General features: G+C 54.0%; 1 protein-coding gene across 1 annotated transcript in view; it reads left to right on the top strand.

Annotated features, from left to right (window-relative positions):
- Nucleotides 1-11,876: 11,876 nt before the first annotated feature.
- Nucleotides 11,877-20,916, top strand: part of LOC104662147 (MAGUK p55 subfamily member 2) — a 32,407-nt gene continuing 23,367 nt past the window's right edge. Inside the window, exons 1-2 of the mRNA XM_010363087.2 lie at nt 11,877-12,138; nt 15,427-15,490. Of these exons, the coding sequence (XP_010361389.1) occupies nt 15,460-15,490 (31 nt within the window). The 5' untranslated portion in view covers nt 11,877-12,138; nt 15,427-15,459. The remainder of the gene's footprint in view (nt 12,139-15,426; nt 15,491-20,916) is intronic.

Raw genomic sequence — 20,916 nt, 5'->3', positions numbered from 1 at the left:
CTGGCTAGATCCAAGGTACATCTGCCTCCTTCCCCTGCAGGGCTGCTTTGGGGTCCCAGCATCCCTATTCCCTGCCCCTAGGCCTGCTGCCATGGGGAGGGGGTGGAGTTGCAGTTTCTGGTTTCAGGATTGCAGGCCCCGCTGCACAGCCTGGAGATTTTCTCAGCCTGCCTGACCATTTTGGAGCCCCTGAGGCATGACCTGCTGAGCCTTCTGGAGGGCGGTGGGTCTTGGCTGCTTGGATAATGGACTTAGGCCTTGGCTGCCTCAGGCCACAGAGCCTCAGCTGTGTGGCCTGTCAGGAACCCTCTACGTCCTCAATATTGCTGCTTTTCTGGGGCAAGTTGTAAAATGTGTGCCAATCTGGTCTCGTCTGGTTTCGTCTGGTTTGATCTGGTCTGGTCTGGTTTCATCTGGTTTGATCTGGTCTGGTCTGGTTTGATCTGGCCTGGTCTGGTTTCATCTGGTTTGATCTGGTCTGGTTTGATCTAGTCTGGTCTGGTTTGATCTGATCTGGTCTGGTTTCATCTGGTTTGATCTGGTCTGGTCTGGTTTCATCTGGTCTGATCTGGTCTGGTCTGGTTTGATCCGGTTTGATCTGGTTTAATCCGATCTGATCTGGTTTGATCTGGTTTTGATCCGGTCTGGTCTGGTTTGATCTGGTTTAATCCAGCCTGATCTGGTTTGATCTGGTTTGATCCGGTCTGGTCTGGTTTGATCCTGTTTGATCCGGTCTGGTCTGGTTTGGTCTGGTATCATCCGGTCTGATCTGGTTTGATCTGGTTTCATCCGGTCTGATCTGGTTTAATCCGGTCTGATCTGGTTAAATCCGGTCTGATCTGGTTTAATCCGTCATCCGGTCTGATCTGGTTTAATCCGGTCTGATCTGGTTTAATCCGTCATCCGGTCTGATCTGGTTTAATCCGGTCTGATCTGGTTTGATCTGGTCTGGTCTGGTTTGATCCGGTCTGATCTGGTTAAATCCGGTCTGGCCTGGTTTGATCGAGTCTGATCTGGTTAAATCCGGTCTGGTCTGGTTTGATCCGGTCTGATCTGGTTTAATCCGGTCAGGTCAGGTGGTTTCATCCGGTCTGGTCTGGTTTGATCCGGTCTGATCTGGTTAAATCCGGTCTGGTCTGGTGGTTTAATCCGGTTTGGTCTGGTTTGATCCGGTCTGATCTGGTTTAATCCGGTCTGGTCTGGTGGTTTAATCCGGTCTGGTCTGGTTTGATCCGGTCTGGTCTGGTGGTTTAATCCGGTCTGGACTGGTCCGGTTTAATCCAGTCTGATCCGGTTTGGTCCGGTCTGATCCAGCTTAATCAGGTCTGATCCAGATTGAACCGGCTTAGTCCGGTTTGAACCGCTTTGATCCGGCTTAGTCCGGTTTGATCCCGTTTAGTCCGGTTTGCTCCGGTTTGATCCGGTTAAGTCCGGGGTTTGATCCGGTTAAGTCCGGTTTGACACGGTTTGATCCGGTTAAGCCCGGGGTTTGATCCAGTTTGATCTGGATAAGTCCGGTTTGAACCGGTTTGACCCGGATTGATCCGGTTTAGTCCTGTTTGATCCGGTTCGGTTTAGTCCGGTTCGACCCGGTTTAGACCGGTTTGATCCGGTTTAGTCCGGTTCGACCCGGTTTAGACCGGTTAGATCCGGTTTGATCCGGTTAAATCCGGCTTAGTCCGCTTTAGTCCGGTTTGAACCGGTTTGATCCGGTGTGATCCGGTTTAGTCCGGTTTAGTCCGGTTTGATCCGGTTTGATCCGGTTCGAACCGGTTCGATCCGGTTTTGATCCGGTTTAGTCCGGTTTGATCCGGTTTGATCCGGTTCGATCCGGTTTGATCAGGTTTGATCCGGTTCGATCCGGTTTGATCCGGCTCAGTCCGGCTAGAACCGGTTTGATCCGGTTTGAACCGGCTCGATCTGGCTTGAACCGGTTTGATCCGGCTCAGTCGGGTTTGATCGGTTTGATCCGGTTCGATCCGGTTTGATCCGGCTCAGTCCGGCTAGAACCGGTTTGATCCGGTTTGAACCGGCTCGATCTGGCTTGAACCGGTTTGATCCGGCTCAGTCCGGTTTGATCGGTTTGATCCGGTTCGATCCGGTTTGATCCGGCTCAGTCCGGCTAGAACCGGTTCGATCCGGTTTGAACCGGCTCGATCTGGCTTGAACCGGTTTGATCCGGCTCAGTCGGGTTTGATCGAACTGGCTCGATCTGGCTTGAACCGGTTTGATCCGGCTCAGTCCGGTTTGATCGGTTTGATCCGGTTCGATCCGGTTTGATCCGGCTCAGTCCGGCTAGAACCGGTTTGATCCGGTTTGATCCGATTTGATCAGGTTTGAACCGGTTCGATCCGGCTCAGTCCGGCTAGAACCGGTTTGATCCGGTTTGAACCTGGCTCGATCTGGCTTGAACCGGTTTGATCCGGCTCAGTCCGGTTCGATCCGGTTTGATCCGGTTTGATCCGGTTCGATCCGGTTTGATCCGGCTCAGTCCGGCTAGAACCGGTTTGATCCGGTTCGATCCGGTTTGATCCGGCTCAGTCCGGCTAGAACCGGTTTGATCCGGTTTGATCCGGTTTGATCCGGTTTGATCGGTTCGATCCGGTTTGATCCGGCTCAGTCCGGTTCGATCCGGTTTGAACCGGATTAGTCCGGTTTGAACCGGTTTGATCCGGTTTGATCCGGCTCAGTCCGGTTTGATCCGGTTTGATCCGGTTCGATCCGGTTTGATCCGGCTCAGTCCGGTTTGATCCGGTTTGATCCGGTTCGATCCGGTTTGATCCGGCTCAGTCCGGTTCGATCCGGTTTGATCCGGCTCAATCCGGTTACCGGTTTGATCTGGTATGAGCCGGCTTGGTCCGGTTTGAACCGGCTCGGGTTTGATCCGGTTTGATCCGGTTTGAACCGGTTCGATCCGGTTTGTGGTTTGATCCGGCTCGAGCCGGCGGTTTGATCCGGTTTGATCCGGTTTAGTCCGGTTTGATCCGGTTTGAGCCGGCGGTTTGATCCGGTTTGAACCGGTTTGAACCGGTTTAGTCCGGTTTGATCCGGTTTGATCCGGTTTGAACCGGTTTGGTCCGGCTCAGTCCGGTTTGAACCGGTTTGATCTGAGCCGGTTTAGTCCGGTTTGATCCGGTTTGAGCCGGTTTGAGACGGCGGTTTGATCCAGTTTGATCCGGTTTGAGCCGGTTTGATCCGGCTCAGTCCGGTTTGAACCGGTTTGAACCGGTTTGAACCGGTTTAGTCCGGTTTGATCCGGTTTAGCCCGGTTTGATCCGGTTTGATCCGGTTTAGCCCGGTTTGAACCGGTTTGAACCGGTTTAGCCCGGTTTGATCCGGTTTGATCCGGTTTGATCCGGTTTGAACCGGTTTGAACTTGAACCGGTTTGATCCGGTTTGCTCCGGTTTGAACCGGTTTAGCCCGGTTTTAACCGGTTTGAACCGGTTTGATCCGGTTTGATCCGGTTTGAACCGGTTTAGTCCGGTTTGAACCGGTTTGAACCGGTTTAGTCCGGATTGAACCGGTTTGATCCGGTTTGAGCCGGTTTGATCCGGCTCAGTCCAGTTTGATCCGTTTTGAGCCGGTTTGATCCGGTTTGAGCCGGCTCAGTCCGGTTTGAACCGGTTTGAGCCGGTGTGATCCGGTGTGATCCGGTTTGATTGTTTGATCCGGTTTGTTTGATTGTTTGATCCGGTTTGATCCGGTTTGAGCCGGCGGTTTGATCCGGTTTGAGCCGGTTTGAGCCGGTTTGAGCCGGTTTGAGCCGGTTTGAGCCGGCTCAGTCCGGTTTGAACCGGTTTGATCCGGTTTGAACCGGTTTAGTCCGGTTTAGTCCGGTTCAGTCCGGATTGAACCGGTTTGATCCAGTTTGCTCCGGCTTGATCCGGTTTGATCCGGTTTAGTCCGGATTGAACCGGTTTGATCCGGTTTGATCCGGTTTGAGCCGGTTCGATCCGGGTTTGAGCCGGCGGTGTGATCCGGTTTGAGCCTGTTTGAGTCGGTTTGATCCGGCTCAGTCCGGTTTGAACCGGTTTAGTCCAGTTTGAACCGGTTTAGTCCGGTTCAGTCCGATTGAACCGGTTTGATCCGGTTTAGTCCGTTTTGATCCTGTTTGATCCGGTTTGAGCCGGTTTGATCCGGCTCAGTCCGGTTTGAAACTGTTTGAACCGGTTTGATTCGGTTTGATCCGGCTCAGTCCGGTTTGAACCGGTTTGATTCGGTTTGATCCGATTCGGTTTGATCCGGCTCAGTCCGGTTTGAACCGGTTTAGTCCACTTTGAACCGGTTTAGTCAGTCCGGTTTGATCCGGCTCAGTCCGGTTTGAACCGGTTTAGTCCACTTTGAACCGGTTTAGTCCGGTTTGATCCGGTTTGAACCGGTTCGATCTGGCTCAGTCCGGTTTGAACCGGTTTGATCTGGTTCGATCCGGTTTGATCCGGCGCAGTCCGGTTTGAACCGGTTTGATCCGGTTTGAGCCGGTTTGAGCCGGTTTGATCCGGTTTAGTCCGGTTTGAACCGGTTCAGTCCGGTTTGAACTGGTTCGATCCGGCTCAGTCCGGTTTGAACCGGTTTGATCCGGTTCGATCCGGTTTGATCCGGCTCAGTCCGGTTTGAACCGGTTCGATCCGGTTTGAGCCGGTTTGAGCCGGTTTGAACCGGTTTAGTCCGGTTTGATCCGGTTGGAACCGGTTTGATCCGGCTCAGTCCGGTTTGAACCGGTTTGATCCGGTTTGATCCGGCTCAGTCCGGTTTGAACCGGTTTGATTCGGTTTGATCCGATTCGGTTTGATCCGGCTCAGTCCGGTTTGATCCGGTTTAGTCCACCTTGAACCGGTTTAGTCCGGTTTGATCCGGTTTGAACCGGTTCGATCTGGCTCAGTCCGGTTTGAACCGGTTTGATCTGGTTCGATCCGGTTTGATCCGGCGCAGTCCGGTTTGAACCGGTTTGATCCGGTTTGAGCCGGTTTGAGCCGGTTTGATCCGGTTAAGTCCGGTTTGAACCGGTTCAGTCCGGTTTGAACTGGTTCGATCCGGCTCAGTCCGGTTTGAACCGGTTTGATCCGGTTCGATCCGGCTCAGTCCGGTTTGAACCGGTTTGATCCGGTTGGAGCCGGTGTGAGCCGGTTTGAGCCGGTTTAGTCCGGTTTGATCCGGTTTGATCCGGTTGGAACCGGTTTGATCCGGTTTGAGCCGGTTTAGTCCGGATTGAACCGGTTTGATCCGGTTTAGTCCGGTTTGATCCGGTTTGATCCGGTTGGAGCCGGTGTGAGCCGGTTTGAGCCGGTTTGATCCGGTTGGAACCGGTTTGATCCGGTTTGATCCGGTTTAGTCCGGTTTGATCCGGTTTGATCCGGTTTGATCCGGTTTGAGCCGGCGGTTTGATCCGGTTTGAGCCGGTTTGATCTGGTTTGAGACGGCGGTTTGATCCAGTTTGATCCGGTTTGAGCCGGTTTGATCCGGCTCAGTCCGGTTTGAACCGGTTTGAACCGGTTTGATTCGGTTTGATCCGGCTCAGTCCGGTTTGAAACTGTTTGAACCGGTTTGATTCGGTTTGATCCGGCTCAGTCCGGTTTGATCCGGTTTAGTCCACCTTGAACCGGTTTAGTCCGGTTTGATCCGGTTTGAACCGGTTCGATCTGGCTCAGTCCGGTTTGAACCGGTTTGATCTGGTTCGATCCGGTTTGATCCGGCGCAGTCCGGTTTGAACCGGTTTGATCCGGTTTGAGCCGGTTTGAGCCGGTTTGATCCGGTTTAGTCCGGTTTGAACCGGTTCAGTCCGGTTTGAACTGGTTCGATCCGGCTCAGTCCGGTTTGAACCGGTTTGATCCGGTTCGATCCGGTTTGATCCGGCTCAGTCCGGTTTGAACCGGTTTGATCCGGTTTGAGCCGGTTTGAGCCGGTTTGAACCGGTTTAGTCCGGTTTGATCCGGTTTGATCCGGTTGGAACCGGTTTGATCCGGTTTGGTCCGGCTCAGTCCGGTTTGAACCGGTTTGATCCGGTTTGAGCCGGTTTAGTCCGGATTGAACCGGTTTGATCCGGTTTAGTCCGGTTTGATCCGGTTTGATCCGGTTTGAGCCGGCGGTTTGATCCGGTTTGAGCCGGTTTGATCTGGTTTGAGACGGCGGTTTGATCCAGTTTGATCCGGTGTGAGCCGGTTTGATCCGGCTCAGTCCGGTTTGAACCGGTTTGAACCGGTTTGAACCGGTTTAGCCCGGTTTGATCCGGTTTCATCCGGTTTGAACCGGTTTAGCCCGGTTTGATCCGGTTTGATCCGGTCTGAACCGGTTTGATCCGGTTTGAACCGGTTTAGTCCGGTTTGAACCGGTTTGAACCGGTTTGATCCGGTTTGAACCGCTTTAGCCCGGTTTGATCCGGTTTGAACCGGTTTAGTCCGGTTTGAACCGGTTTGAACCGGTTTGATCCGGTTTGAACCGCTTTAGCCCGGTTTGATCCGGTTTGAACCGGTTTGAACCGATTTGAACCGGTTTGATCCGGTTTGCCGGTTTGAGCGGCTCAGTCCGGTCAGTCCGGTTTGAACCAGTTTGATCCGGTTTGATCCGGTTTGAGCCGGTTTCATCCGGCTCAGTCCGGTTTGATCCGGTTTGAGCCGGTTTTATCCGGTTTGAGCCGGCTGAGTCCGGTTTGAACCGGTTTGATCCGGTTTGATCCGGTTTGATTGTTTGATCCGGTTTGTTTGATTGTTTGATTCGGTTTGATCCGGTTTGAGCCGGTTTGATCCGGTTTGAGCCGGCGGTTTGGTCCGGTTTGAGCCGGTTTGAGCCGGTTTGATCCGGCTCAGTCCGGTTTGATCCGGTTTGATCCGGTTTGAACCGGTTTAGTCCGGTTTAGTCCGGTTCAGTCCGGATTGAACCGGTGTGATCCAGTTTGGTCCGGCTTGATCCGGTTTGACCCGGTTTAGTCCGGATTGAACCGGTTTGATCCGGTTTGATCCGGTTTGATCCGGTTTGAGCCGGTTTGATCCGGGTTTGAGCCGGCGGTGTGATCGGTTTGAGCCAGATTGAGTCGGTTTGATGCGGCTCAGTCCGGTTTGAACCGGTTTAGTCCAGTTTGAACCGGATTAGTCCGGTTCAGTCCGATTGAACCGGTTTGATCCGGTTTAGTCCGGTTTGATCCGGTTTGATCTGGTTTAGTCCGGTTCAGTCCGATTGATTCGGTTTGATCCGGTTTAGTCCGGTTTGATCCGGTTTGATCCGGTTTGAGCCGGTTTGATCCGGGTTTGATCCGGCTCAGTCCGGTTTGAACCTGTTTGAACCGGTTTGATTCGGTTTGATCCGGCTCAGTCCGGTTTGAACCGGTTTAGTCCGGTTTGATCCGGTTTAGTCCGGTTCAGTCCGATTGAACCGGTTTGATCCGGTTTAGTCCGGTTTGATCCGGTTTGATCCGGTTTGCTCCGGGTTTGATCCGGTTTAGTCCGGTTTGATCCGGTTTGATCTGGTTTAGTCCGGTTCAGTCCGATTGAACCGGTTTGATCCGGTTTAGTCCGGTTTGATCCGGTTTAGTCCGGTTTGATCCGGTTTGATCCGGGTTTGATCCGGCTCAGTTCGATTTGAACCTGTTTGAACCGGTTTGATTCGGTTTGATCCGGCTCAGTCCGGTTTGAACCGGTTTGATTCGGTTTGATCCGATTCGGTTTGATCCGGCTCAGTCCGGTTTGAACCGGTTTAGTCCGGTTTGATCCGGTTTAGTCCGGTTCAGTACGATTGAACCGGTTTGATCCGGTTTAGTCCGGTTTGATCCGGTTTGAGCCGGTTTGATCCGGGTTTGATCCGGCTCAGTCCGGTTTGAACCGGTTTGATCTGGTTTGATCCGGTTTAGTCCCGTTCAGTCCGGATTGAACCGGTTCGGTCCGGTTTGATCCGGTTTAGTCCGGTTTAGTCCGGTTCGATCCGTTTCGGTCCGGTTTAGTCCGGTTTAGTCCGGTTCAGTCCGGTTTGATCCGCATCAGTCCGGTTTGAACCGGTTTGATCCGGTTTAGTCCGGTTTGAACCGGTTCGATCCGGCTCAGTCAGGTTTGAACCGGTTTGATCCGGTTTGATCCGGCTCAGTCCGGTTTGAACCGGTTTGATCCGGTTTGATCCGGTTTGAGCCGGTTTGAGCCGGTTTGATCCGGTTTAGTCCGGTTTGAACCGGTTCAGTCCGGTTTGAACTGGTTCGATCCGGTTTAGTCCGGTTTGAACCGGTTTAGTCCGGTTTGATTCGGTTTGATCCGGTTTGATTCGGTTTGATCCGGTTTGATCCGGTTTTAGTCCGGTTCAGTCCGGATTGAACCGGTTTGAACCGGTTTGGTCCGGCTTGATCCGGGTTGATCCGGTTCAGTCCGGTTTGATCCGGTTTGATTCGGTTTAGTCCGGTTTGATCCGGTTTGGTCCGGCTCGATCCGGTTTAGTCCGGTTTGATCCGGTTCGGTCCGGGTTGATCCGGTTTAGTCCGGCTCGATTCGGTTTAGTCCGGTTTGATCCGGTTCGGTCCGGGTTGATCCGGTTTAGTCCGGTTCGATCCGGTTCAGTCCGGTTCGATCCGGTTTGATCTGCTTCAGTCCGGTTTGATCTGGTTTGATCCGGTTTAGTCCGGTTTGATCCGGTTCGATCCGGTTTGATCCGATTCGGTCCGGTTTGATCCGGTTTGATCCGGTTTACTCCGGTTAGATCCGGTTCGATCCGGTTTGATCCGATTCGGTCCGGTTTGATCCGGTTTGATCCGGTTTACTGCGGTTTGATCCAGTTTAGTACGGTTTGGTCCGGTTCGATCCGGTTTAGTCCGGTTTGAACCGGTGGGATCCGGTTTGAACCGGTTTAGTCCGGTTTGATCCGGTCTGAACCGGTTTAGTCCGGTTTGAACCGGTTTAGTCCGGATTGGTCCGGTTTGATCCGGCTTGATCCGGTTTAGTCCGGTTTATTCCGGTTTGAACCGGTGGGATCCGGTTTGAACCGGTTTGATCCGGTTTAGTCCGGTTTATTCCGGTTTGAACTGTTGGGATCCGGTTTGAACCGGTTTGATCCGGTTTAGTCCGGTTTGATCCGGTTTGATCCGGTTTAGGGGTTTCATCATACTGGCCAGGCTGGTCTTGAACTTCTGAACTCACATGATCTGCCTGCCTCGGCCTCCCAAAGTGTTGGGATTACAGGCATGAGCCACGGCACCCCACCCAAGTTTTTTTTTTTTCTTACTGAGAAGTATAGTCCATAAATATGGTTTCCAGAACGAGGCACCCGCGAGTCGCAGGTGTGGAGGCAAACCACCGCAGAGGGTGAGTGTAGATAGACTAGGGATAGCTGTTGGTGGCCCCTGGTGGTCATTATAGGAAGTGCAACATCACTCAGTGCAAAGCCTTATCTGCTGAAAATTTGTAACACTCTTGAGTTTTATTTTTCTCTGCGCCTTGACTCCCAAAACTCTGGGCTGAACACCACCATAGAAAAATCTTGATTTTGGGGGAAGGAGAGATACTACCTGCACCCTTATGACCTCTGAGGCTGAGGCAGGGAGTAAGGCAGAGCTAATTACAGACCCCAGAGAAGGAGGACTCATTCCCCTCTTGAGGTAGGGAGCAGCCCTTAACTGCTAGGGGATGCATTTCCGAACCACAAACCTGCTTCCCTTCCCAGCTACTCCATTGCCAACTATTAGCACCTCTATTCCTTTGGGGAACAGCTTAGGACACACTGCACCTTTATTATGGCATTCAGCTGTGCTACCAAGAAGCGCTTTTTGTATCTATGTAACACAGCCCTTCCTGACTTCAACCCCAGACTGTGAACTCTAGGAGGTCATGGCCCGTATCTGTCTCAGTATCACAGAAAGTGGTACCTTGCCTGGCACAGAAGAGGAGCATCCTATTCTGCATCAAGAAATGTTTCTTCTCTTTCTGTAACTGCACAAGGCTGTTGTGAGAATGAAACAATTTGTCATTTGTAAGGTCCTGAACAGATGTGAGAGGCTGGCATTCTGCAAGGCCTTTATTAGAGAGATACTTGTTGACTCACGAATGCAGCAGGGCAGCCGCTAAGAATAATGAGTTGGGCTCCACCTCCCCAGGTGGGCCAGAATCTGAGATCCCAGCCTGTCCTGAGGATCCTAAATAGAATGGAAGGTTTGCTGTGGGTTACTGATTGAGAACTAATTAATATCTTGTAGAGATTCAAATTCTTCCTCTTCCCAAATACAAATAGCTGCGTGCTTTCCAGCCCAGAGGTGGACAGGTGAGAGTGGAGGGTAGCCTTTATAATGGAAAGGGGAATTCTTCCTGAATTCAATTAGAAGGATTTTCTAGGCTGGGTGTAGTGGCTTATGCCTGCAATCCCAGCACTTTGGGAGGCTGAGGCGGGCAGATCACCTGAGGTCAGGAGTTCGAGACCAGCCTGACCAACATGGAGAAACCCTGTCTCTCCTAAAAATACAAAATTAGCCAGGCGTGGAGGCGCATGCCTGTAATCCCAGCTACTCGGGAAGTTGAGGCAGGAGAATTGCTTGAACCCGGGAGGCAGAGGTTGCGCGGTGAGCCGAGATCGTGCCATCGCACCCCAGCCTGGGCAACAAGAGTGGAACTCTGTCTCAAAAAAAAAAAAAAAAAAAAAAAAAGGGTTTTCTAGCTTGCAGGTAGAGGAGAGAGCTGCAAGCAATGTGCTCCAGGAACCCTCTTTGTTTAGAGAACAAAGCCCGTAATTCCTGTCAAAGCTATCTGGGGTCGATAACTTTCTTCTCTCAGTAAAAGCCTGGGGCACCTAAACAATGTGGTTTTCAGAAGTTTGGCCGCCTCTGTGGCTTTTCCCTATATTCAAACTTATACCCTTGGAATTCAGGGGAGAGCTGAGTCTTGGGACCTAGGGACCAGTTCCCTGCTTTCGGGATAGATTCCCATATCTGAGATTTCCAAGCAAGCTTCCAGGATATAATCCATTTCTTTTCTTTTTGTTTCTTTTGAGACAGGATCTCTGTTGCCCAGGCTGGAGTGCGGTGTTGCAATCTCGGCTCACTGCAGCCTCAGCTTCCCAAGTGGCTGGGACTACAGGCGCGCGCTGCCACGCCCAGCTAATTTTGTTTATCTTTTGTAGCGATGGGGTTTCACTATGTTGCTTAGGCTAGCCTCGAACTCCTAGGCTCAACCGATGCTCCCGCTTCGGACTCCCAAAGTGTTGGGATTACAGGAGTGAGCCACCGCGCCCGGCCAAAGATGAAGTTCATTTGTGATCTTAGGATGACTCCCACATCTTGCTGAGGGTAACCGGACGAGGTGGAGGAACGCCAAGGTCGGATAAGTAGCGCAACTGACCCCAAATGCCAGGCGCACTGCACAGAGCCTCCCGTATTTGGAGGCCCAGTATCTTTTACTAGCAGATCTGGGGTGGAGCCGGAGGCTGGGCGAAGGCGGGCCAGTGGGTTTAACCCTTTATTTACTTCTTGGGGATGGGACTCTGAGGAAGGCTAGCCAGTTACTTCTTTATTCCATAGACAGGGAAATAGACCAGGCCTCCCTCACCCAGACCTAGAATAGGCTCTCGAATCCTTTCACGAAGACATTTCCTCTCTTTTGCAAATTTTCTGGAAAGTCTGGAATCCAGATACTCACCCTCTGAGTCCTTAAAAAGCTGTCCCTGATCCCGAGGCCTTCTGGGGCTGGTATCCTGCTTCCTGGGAGTCTCTCTAAAGTCTTCCCGTTCCTTTTCTCAATATGGAAGCAGAATAACGAGGAAAGGTGATGCACGCCTGGGACTAGAACGCGGGTCTAAGCCAAGAGGGGTGGGCGGAGTAATCAAGCCGGTCTCATTCGGCACTTTTACCATCGCCGTTTTAAGGGATCCTTGGGAGCCGAAGGACACCAGCGGGTACCGGTACCAGTCCTGCCTCCCTAACCCGTCCCAGTGGGACGGCGTCGTGGTCTGTGCGGTGTCTCCCAAACCACTACCTGGCTGCCCCCGTACCAGCTGCTGGGAAAGACTACTTCCTCCGAGTTGTGCCTGCCTCCGCGTTCTTCTCCCCTCCCCTCTCTGCCGGGCCTCCGCCCCCTCGCGGAGAGGCCTTGCCGCTTTAAGAGCCGGGCTAGCGATTGACAAGCAATAAACCGTGAGCGCCCGGCTGCGCTGGAGCTGCCCGGAGCTAGGGGCTCCCCGGGGCGCAGGTAGGCGTCCCCCGGCCCCCTGGCCAGCACCCACCCCAAGACCTCCGCCTCCTTTTCGTCCTGGCACGGCACTTAGGACCCTATTCACTGGGTTTAAACTCCACAGGCCCCTTTCACCCAGACCCGTTCCCTCCCTCTCCACCCGCCCCCGCCCCTGGGCCCTCTTTCTGGGGTGCTAGTTGGGAGAACCAAGGCCCGCTGCCCATTGACACTGGTCCGCGCCCCTGCAGTAGGGGCTCCAAAGTGGCTTCGGGCACCAAGGTGGTGAGCTGTGAGGGGCCCAGGTATCCGCGCGGCCTCCCCGGGGTCTGTGCGGGCTGGGGGGACTTGGAAGCCCGGCATTACGTAAGAACCGTGCTGTTAGCGCTTCCGGGGGTTGGGGAACGAAACAGAGGTTGCGCTTTGTCCCAGTGGCCCCCGGTCCCCCTAGGCGGCCAACACCACAGTCTTCACTGGGAGGGGGTCCCCAGAAGGGGCGCGCTGCTTCTCCCGCTTCCCAGGCTGTATGTAGCGGGACGGGTCGGGAGCCAGGGTTAGGGTCTGGAGACTTGGGAGAGGACCGGTGCCAGAAGCGAAGAGCCAGGGTTAGAAAGTTAGGTCAATTAAGGGGGGGGGGGGATGAGGACGGGGTGGGGGTTGGTGGCTGGGGCAGTCATTTAGTGACCTCATCCCTGGTCTCCGGCGGGCGCGCAAGCAGAGAGCCTTCTTTGATGGCTGACAACACGCCCCCCTCCCCCAGGTCCTAGCGCCCAGTGTGTTAGGGCTGGGTCCGCTGGGGCAGGGGTGATCCGATTGTCCAAGCATGCACGTCCGCCTGGCCTTTCGACCCCATCCTCTGACCCTCAGTTCTGTCCAGCCCTCCCCGCGCCCTCTCGCGCTCCAAAGCGCCTTTGTCAGACCTTTCTTCTCCGCACCTCTTTGTATGTGTACGGATGGAGGGATGGGTGGGAGGTTGGAAGAAACCTCTCCCTTTTACTGCTGGTCCGCTCTCCTACGGACACTTTGGGTGATGGGGATATCTCGGAGGCAGAGCTGAGAGGGCATCTGGGCCCAGGCTTTTGGAAGCCAAGGTGCAGGTTCCCAGATGCCTGGGTGCAGGACCTTGGCACGGAGCCAGGCTAGCTTGCCTGGCACTGCCGTTCTCTTGTGGGCACAGCCAGGCCCCGCCCTCTCAGAGGCTTGGACAGGCGTGGGGGAGCAAAGCCAGCCGATGCTGTGGGAACCGACTCCCCGGGAGAAAACCCAGGCAGGCTGGGCAAGACTTCTGAGCGCAGGGATTTCATACAGGATTCTCCCTGCCTTTTGCCACCTTCCACGCTCTAGGGAAGGAGGACTTCTGGAGTCAAGAGTCTCTGACCTTATGAGGGAGAGCAGCAGCAGCCAGGAGAAGGCTCCAGGTCATCAAGGCCTGGGGCGGTGAAGGAAGGGATCCCTCCTTCCTGCTCTCTAGAAATAGAGATTGGCACAGTGGATCCTGGGCATTTCTTGCAGCCTGGGTGTAGCCTGAATAGGGGTGCCTTTCCCCTCACTGAAAGCACCTTTCTTCCATGTCCTCAGGGGCAGAGCCGGGAGGCAAGGGAACCATCCCCCTCACTTTTGTAATTTCTGTCACCTGAGCTCAGGTGACCAGCTCAGGCCTGAGAGGGGAATGGGAGCAGAGAGGGTTTTATTGAAATCAGGTACGAGTCCTCTGGGAAGAATCCTCTTTGGGGGCAGGTGGAGTTGCTGTGGTTCCCTCATCCCCAGGACTCAGCAGGCATTCAGTCCTAAAGTGGGCACTGCCAGATGCTTCCCCCTACTCCCCACCCCTGCTGTGAGCCACTGCCTCCTGTTGTCATGGCAACTAGGAATTAGGGTTTTATCCAGCAGCACATGCCCAGGAAGGCAAAGGAAAGAAGGGTGGGGGGTCACCCCCTGCCCTCTCCTGGGAGAACGAGGGAGCCCATCCTAGCCTGGGGAGGCCCTGGAATGGAAACTGGGGCTGTAGACTCCATGCCTGGTTCTGCCCAGAGCACTTGGTCTCCTTGTGCCAGCTCTGAGCTAAGAAAGGGAGAGAGGAGAGAGAGCCAGCCAGAGGGGCCATGGAGAGGTACATGTAACATCTGTCAGCCCCCCAGATAAATGTCTGTGAAACATCGACGCTTTGGTAGGCCTAGGTTCCAGAAGCAAATAAAATCAATGTGGTTCTGGCTCTCAGGGAACCTACAGTCTGGGAGTACTTGTGTTTTCTACTTTGACTCAAATTCTGGACTCTTCCATTATTTTTTTAAATGATTTTTTTTAATGACTTTTTTTTTTTTTTTTTTTTTTTTTTGAGACAGAGTCTCGCTCTGCCGCCCAGGCTGGAGGGCAGTGGCCAAATCTCAGCTCACTGCAAGCTGCGCCTCCCGGATTTACGCCATTCTCCTGCCTCAGCCTCCGGAGTAGCTGGGACTACAGGCGCCCGCCACCTCGCCCGGCTAGTTTTTTGTGTTTTTTTTAGTAGAGACGGGGTTTCACTGTGTTAGCCAGGATGGTCTCGATCTCCTGACCTCGTGATCCGCCCGCCTCGGCCTCCCAAAGTGCTGAGATTACAGGCTTGAGCCACCGCGCCCGGCCAATGACTTTTTTTAAAAGACAGGTTCTTGCTCTGTTGCCCAGGCTGGAGTACAGTGGTGCAACCATGGTTCACCACAGCCTCGACCTCCTGGGCTCAAGAGATCCCCCTGCCTCAGTCCCACAAGTAGCTGGGATCATAGGCACACACTGCCACACCTGGATAATTTTTAAATTTTTTGTAGAGATGAGGGTCTTGCCATGTTGCCCAGGTGGGTCTCAAACTCCTGGGCTCAGGTGATTCTCCTGCCTCAGCCTTCTAAAGTGCTGGGATTATAGGCATGAGCCACCTGCTCAGCAAAATTATGTTCTTACCCTCTAAAAATTCTACTTGTTCCTTCTTCAAACAAACAAAAAAGACAGCAGGAAGAAACACTTTATTTATATACTTATTTTTGAGTCATAAAACCTGGATTTTCATTCTAGCTCTCCTTATTAGCTTCGTGATCTTGGGCAAATCAGTTAACCTCCTTTATCCTCCCTGGTCTCCTCCTCCTCAGAGAAATAGGCATGTAATACCTGCTCTTTCTGCTTCCCAGGACTGTTGGAATCACTGTTGTTCTCCAACCCCCACTTTCTGGGCAGCACCTTCTCCCCTACCTTGCTGACTGGTCCTGAAGGGGAGGCTCTTCCTGTTCCCTTCCCCATTGCTTTGCCCTTGTATCTGCTCATCCTCCTCTCTCCCCTCTCCAGGAGAGACGTTTCAGAGTCCTTGCCTCCTTCACCATGCCGGTTGCCGCCACCAACTCTGAGTCTGGTAAGAAGGGGATGAGGATGTTAGCTTATTTCAGTGGTTCAGAGGGTGCCAGGCGAGGACTTAGGGGTGGGCACTTGCACAGGTCCAGATGAGAACCAACTGGCTCCACTGCTCTTCCATCCTACCACTTAGCCATTCCTTCTGGCAGCTGCTGTGGCCATCTCCTCTGTGTGGGTTCCTGTGCTGGAACGGAGAAGAGAAGGAATAAGACCCATACCTGCTCCCCTGCTCCAGTGTAGGGCTGGAGCACAACTCACTTCTGTGGAGGGCAGGGGATGCATGCTCCAGAGGTGACCCGTACTATTGCTGGAGGGCAGTGGCATGGGACCAGGGCTTCAGGAGGTGGCCTGGGAGCTGGCCCTTGGAGAATGGCTTAGGGATGGAGGGATTACAGCAGTACAGCCTGGGGCTGAGAAGTCCATAATCACTGCCCACTAGGCCAGCATGTGCCACAGGTGGAGAGGTGGTACTAGGGGCCAGGAAGCTCTGAGTGAAGGAACGCGAATACCAGGTCAGGATACCTGGGCGTGGCTCTGTAGGAGGCATTAGGACAAGGGAAAGGGCCACTCAGATAAACTAGCAAAGCCTCAGTAGCAAACTGCTTAACCTCTTGGAGCTCACATTTCCTCTTCTGTAAAGAGGCTGCTGTGAGACGCAAAGGCTGTAATAGGAGAGCCCATTACTTTTAGGAATAGTCATACTTATTATACTGCTGTTGCTGCCGCTGCCACCAAGTTGTTGTTATTTTTAAGGCAAGGTCTGGCTCTTTAGCTTAGGCTGGAGTGCAGTGGTACAAGCTTGGCTCACTGCAACCTCTACCTACCAGCCTCAAGCCATTCTTCCACCTCAGCCTCCCGAGTAGCTGGGACTATAGGTGTGCACCACCATGCCAAGCTAATTTTTGTATTTTTTGTAAAGACAAAAATGTTGCCCAGGCTGGTCTCAAACTCCTGAGCTCAAGTGCTCCATCTGCCTCAACCTCCCAAAGTACTGGGAATTCAGGTGTAAGCCACTGTGCCTGGCCTGAGTTGTTATTTTGGCATTAACCCTGTGTCCTTGAAACAGTCACCTCCCTTTGAAGACCTGAGAATTCCCTAAGATGAGATGATGGGACAAGATCAGTGTTCTTAACATTTTTTTTTTTTTTTTTTTTGAGACGGAGTCTTGCTCTGTTGCTCAGGCTGGAGGGCAGTGGTGGGATCTTGGCTCACTGCAACCTTCGCATCCCAGGTTCAAGTGATTCTCCTCCCTCAGCCTCCCAAGTAGCTGGGATTACAGGCACCCATCATAATGCCCAGCTAATTTTTGAATTTCTGTAGAGATGGGGTTTCACCATGTTGGCTAGGCTGTCTCGAACCCCTGACCTCAGGTGATCCACCCGCCTTGGCCTCCCAAAGTGCTGGGATTACAGGCGTGAGCCACCGCACCTGGCCTGTTCTTAACTTTTATTGGTCCTGAGTCACTTAGAATCTGGTGACAGCAGTGAGCCCTCATCATAGACATATGCATCCATGCACAAAAGGTACATGCCACTCTAGGAGCTCATGGATTCCTGTAGTGCACGCAGGACCCCAGAAGGTTGAGTTCCCTGTGATAGAGGCTCTCTGAGTCCCCGGCAGCTGGGAATTGCTATGGTTCTGCTCTTGTGTTGTCTGAACTTCCCCCTGCCTGGATGCCTCCCTCCCATGCAGCTCCTTCCCTTGCTCTAGGCCTCGCTACTGCCTCAGCTAGAGGTTCCAGGGCTGCCACTTTGGGTAGAATGATTCCTCTGTCCCTCCTCTCCGAGAACATGAAGGGAGTGAGCCAGGGTCTAAACTGTGGCACACTTGTCCAGGAAAGGCCTCTTCTCCTTGCAGTGGAGGGATGGCACCAATGTCTCCAGCTTCTGCAGCATTGGAGGGCTCAGTTTCCCATCTCCTGTCTAGCCTGCTGGGCTCCCTGGGGTCTCCCCGCCTCTCAGCCTGCCTAGGCCCCACTGTAAGCTGCTTAGGGGTTAATTAAACCCACCCCTGAGCCCATGCTTAATGGCCTGTCCATCCGGGGCTGCCCATCAATGGTGCCTGGGGTTTCATCAATGGTGCCTGACTGGGGTGTAGGAGGAGGAGCAAGTCCAGCAATTTGGCTTCCTTGTTGCAGACCACTTGATGGGGGCGTGGTGGGGAGGATGGGGGGCAGGGAGTGGAGCCTTGGGGTGTGGCAGTGGGTTTTGCTTCCTCAAAGGACTCTTGGGGCTCCTGCTCCCCTTCATGTTGTTCAAGGGGCTGCTTCTGGCCTCTCATATTCAAAGGAAGAAGTACAAAGTGTTTCTCTTCCTTCAGGCAGCCTCTGTCTTATCCCAAGCTACATTAGCTCCCAGCTTCAAAAATCTAATGCTGGGTTCTGCCCCTTATTATCTGGTGGTCATTATACTTCCCACAGGACAGAGAGACAGCTGTGTCTCTGCCTCTGAGTTCAGGCTCCCCTTCCCTCCTCCTTCCCTGGGAGATCCCTGTCTTGGACTCTGTGAAGGGCAAAGCTAACAAGGTCCTTTTTCCGCCCTTCCCCATGGGTCAGTATGGTTGTTGGAAGGGAGGGAAAAGGTATAGGTGTATTCCGTTTGCAGAGAGACCCCATGTCTACTTTGGGTAAAGTCAGGGGCCCTTTTCCTGAGATTTGGGAGATAAATGGGCAATGGAACTGGGCTGAGAGCTTAGAGATCCTGAACCTGGCATCTCCTGATCTGCAGCCTTGCTCCCTCTTCCCCTGTCACCAGATTCCCTTCCTTCTTTGGATCAAGACTGGGATATGTGGCTGCTTTCAGGTGGAGCTGTCCCTTTAAATCTCTCCTCCATCCCTGGGTTACTGTCCTGGTGTGTAATTCTGCTGCCATGGAAACCCCAGGGGTGCAATGTGACTTGGTGCCACTCCTTGGGGAATGGCTGAGTGGAGGCTGCAGTACCCTGGTGGTGGCCTCTTGGGCACAAGATCTCAGAGGAATGGGGTCACCGAGGTGGAGCTGAATCCCTCCCTTCTGCCCACACTTTTCGCTGTGTGCAAATGTGCCCTTACTTTTCCTTTCCAGGGAACTGAGTTCCAAGATGCCTGGCTTGCTTCCTGGGCATCACCCCCTTCATCAAGGGGAAGAACTCATGGGAGATGGGGGAGGGGAAGAAGCTGCTGTGAGGTGAGGGGTAAGCAGGGCTGGGGCACCGTCCCTACCCACAGCCATGTCACCCCCCGCCCCCTGTATCCTGCCTCCCAGTGGCTGGCTGCGGGCTGGTGGGGGGAGGCGTTTGGGGCTTGAGGTATTTGCCCCATGCCCGAGTGAGGCTGCCTCCCGGTGGAGGGCTGAGTCGTTCTTGGGGACTTCCTTCGATTGAGGGACCATTGTAAAGGAAGCAGGGCCTGGAGAGGGGACTGAGAGCAGAGGTCAGAGGGCGTAGGCAGGAGGTGGTATGGGGTGTATCAGAGGAGGGACTTCTAGAAAAGAGGGTGCAGGGACAAGATGGGTCAAGACTTTTCTCCCTCGGGTCTCCTGAAGCTGGCTGTGAGGGGAGGGTCTCGGGGTACCGTGCCAGTCTTGAAGGGGCAGCATGCCTACCCCCTCCCCAAAACCTCCTGTTAGACGCCTCCTCCCCATCCCCACCGACACTGACATGCTGGGGATCGGGCCATCTGTGGGACTAGGGCTCCCTCCCACCACCTTTCTCCCACCCGGGTTACCGCCTGCTCTGCACCGCGCAGCGCCAGTCGGCGGGGGTGGGGGGGGGTGGGTGGGCTTTAGCCAATCAGCAAGGCGATCACGGCGGCTGAGCCTTGCTATTGGCTGGTTCCTCAGAGGGTGCTCCCCCGACTCCCGCCTTCTCTAGCCCCGCCAGGCTCTGGCTCGGAAGGCGGCAGACGGTGGTGTGCAGGACACTCCGGGAGTCCCCGGGGCTGGGGGCCGCCATGGCAGGCAGCCCAGGCAGCGGGGTCTCCTTGGAGGGTATATCCCTGGGGTCTTCTGAGGAAGCGGAGCTCCAGAGGGAAGGTAGGGAAGGGTGGGCCAGATGGGGGCGGGGCAGCTGACCCCTTAGCCTACCTTCCTCCAGCAGAGTCGGGGCATCTGGGGAGGGTGGCCTGGGAGAGGTCATCTGAGGGCACCTTCAGGAGAGCTGTCCTGGGCAGAGGGCACCAACTCCCTTGGCTCAGTCCTCCCCTGGGTAACTGACGGAGGGAATCTGGCATACCCTGGCAGGGAGGGAAGGGTCCCTGCCCTGGCCTCTTTCAGAGCCCACTGGGGACTTCGCAGGTAGGTCTCTGACCAATGCCAAGCCCCGGCCTGGGCAAGAGGGGTCTGAAGGGCAAGCTTGGACTTTTTTTCTGGAGAAGGCAGGGAGCAGGAGGAGGAAGGAGATGGGTGTCCAGGAGTCCCTGAACCATCTCTGACAGCTCCAGTTCTAGTGCCCCCTCCTCTCCACTCCTGTTCCTTCCTGGAGGAGGGGAGCACTGACAAGAGCATTGAGAGGCGCCAGGGGTGCATCCTCCCCCGTCCTCCACGGCTTGGGTTCTGTTATGCAGATGTAGGCATAGGTGGCATGGTGGCAGAGTAATGATACCCCTTGCCCATCTCTGCCCCCAGCTGGGCACATTCGGCTTCTCACTTCCTTTTCACGGAACTTGCCACAGCCTGGAACTCCCATCTCTGCCAGTGAGTGAAGGCAACCCCCACCTCAGATCTCGGGGGCGTTGTTGCAGCCCAGCTGCAGGTGTTACCATGTCCTCTGTTATGTCCCATTCCGGGCTGAGAGTTTGCTTATCCCTGTGATGACTTGGTGTGACCTTGGCCTTTGGGTGCCCACAGTCATTCCAGGCCTCCAGTGCCTGTTTCCCTAGCTCCTGCCAGCATTCCTGCCATCCTCAGATTTGACTTCCTATCATCTATGTTACTTTCTCAGTTATAGATCATTGCCACTCAGAGCTGAAGGGCCTGTAGTCATCATCTAGCCCAACCCATCCATTTTACAAGCAGGAAAGACTGAGGCCAGTGAGGGACAGTGACTTGTACAATGTCACACTGAATTAGTGGTGCTTAGACTAGAGGCTCTGCAGGCCCTGGCTCCTGTGTGGCTGCCTGCTTGACTCTGGGCCTGTACTCAGGGACTTGCTCCAAGTACTGTCTCATCCTTAAGCCTGCCAGGTGCAGGTGGCTGAGTCCTGGGCTTCAGCCCATCTAGAGATTGAATAAGGAACTTGTGGTTTTCTTTCCTTTTTCTTTCTTATTTTTTTTTTTAAGACAGTCTTATTTTTTAATTTTTATTTTATTTATTTGTTTGATTGTTTTTCAAGACAGAGTCTCACTCTGTCGCCCAGACCGGAGTGCAGTCGTGCAATCTTGGCTCACTGCAAGCTCCGCCTCCCAGGTTCATGCCATTCTCCTGCCTCAGCCTCCCGAGTAGCTGGGACTA

Source organism: Rhinopithecus roxellana, chromosome 19 (assembly GCF_007565055.1).
Source record: "Rhinopithecus roxellana isolate Shanxi Qingling chromosome 19, ASM756505v1, whole genome shotgun sequence".
NCBI lineage: Eukaryota > Metazoa > Chordata > Mammalia > Primates > Cercopithecidae > Rhinopithecus > Rhinopithecus roxellana.
Note: the sequence above shows the minus strand (reverse complement) of the source record. Positions and strands in the feature narration are given on the sequence as shown.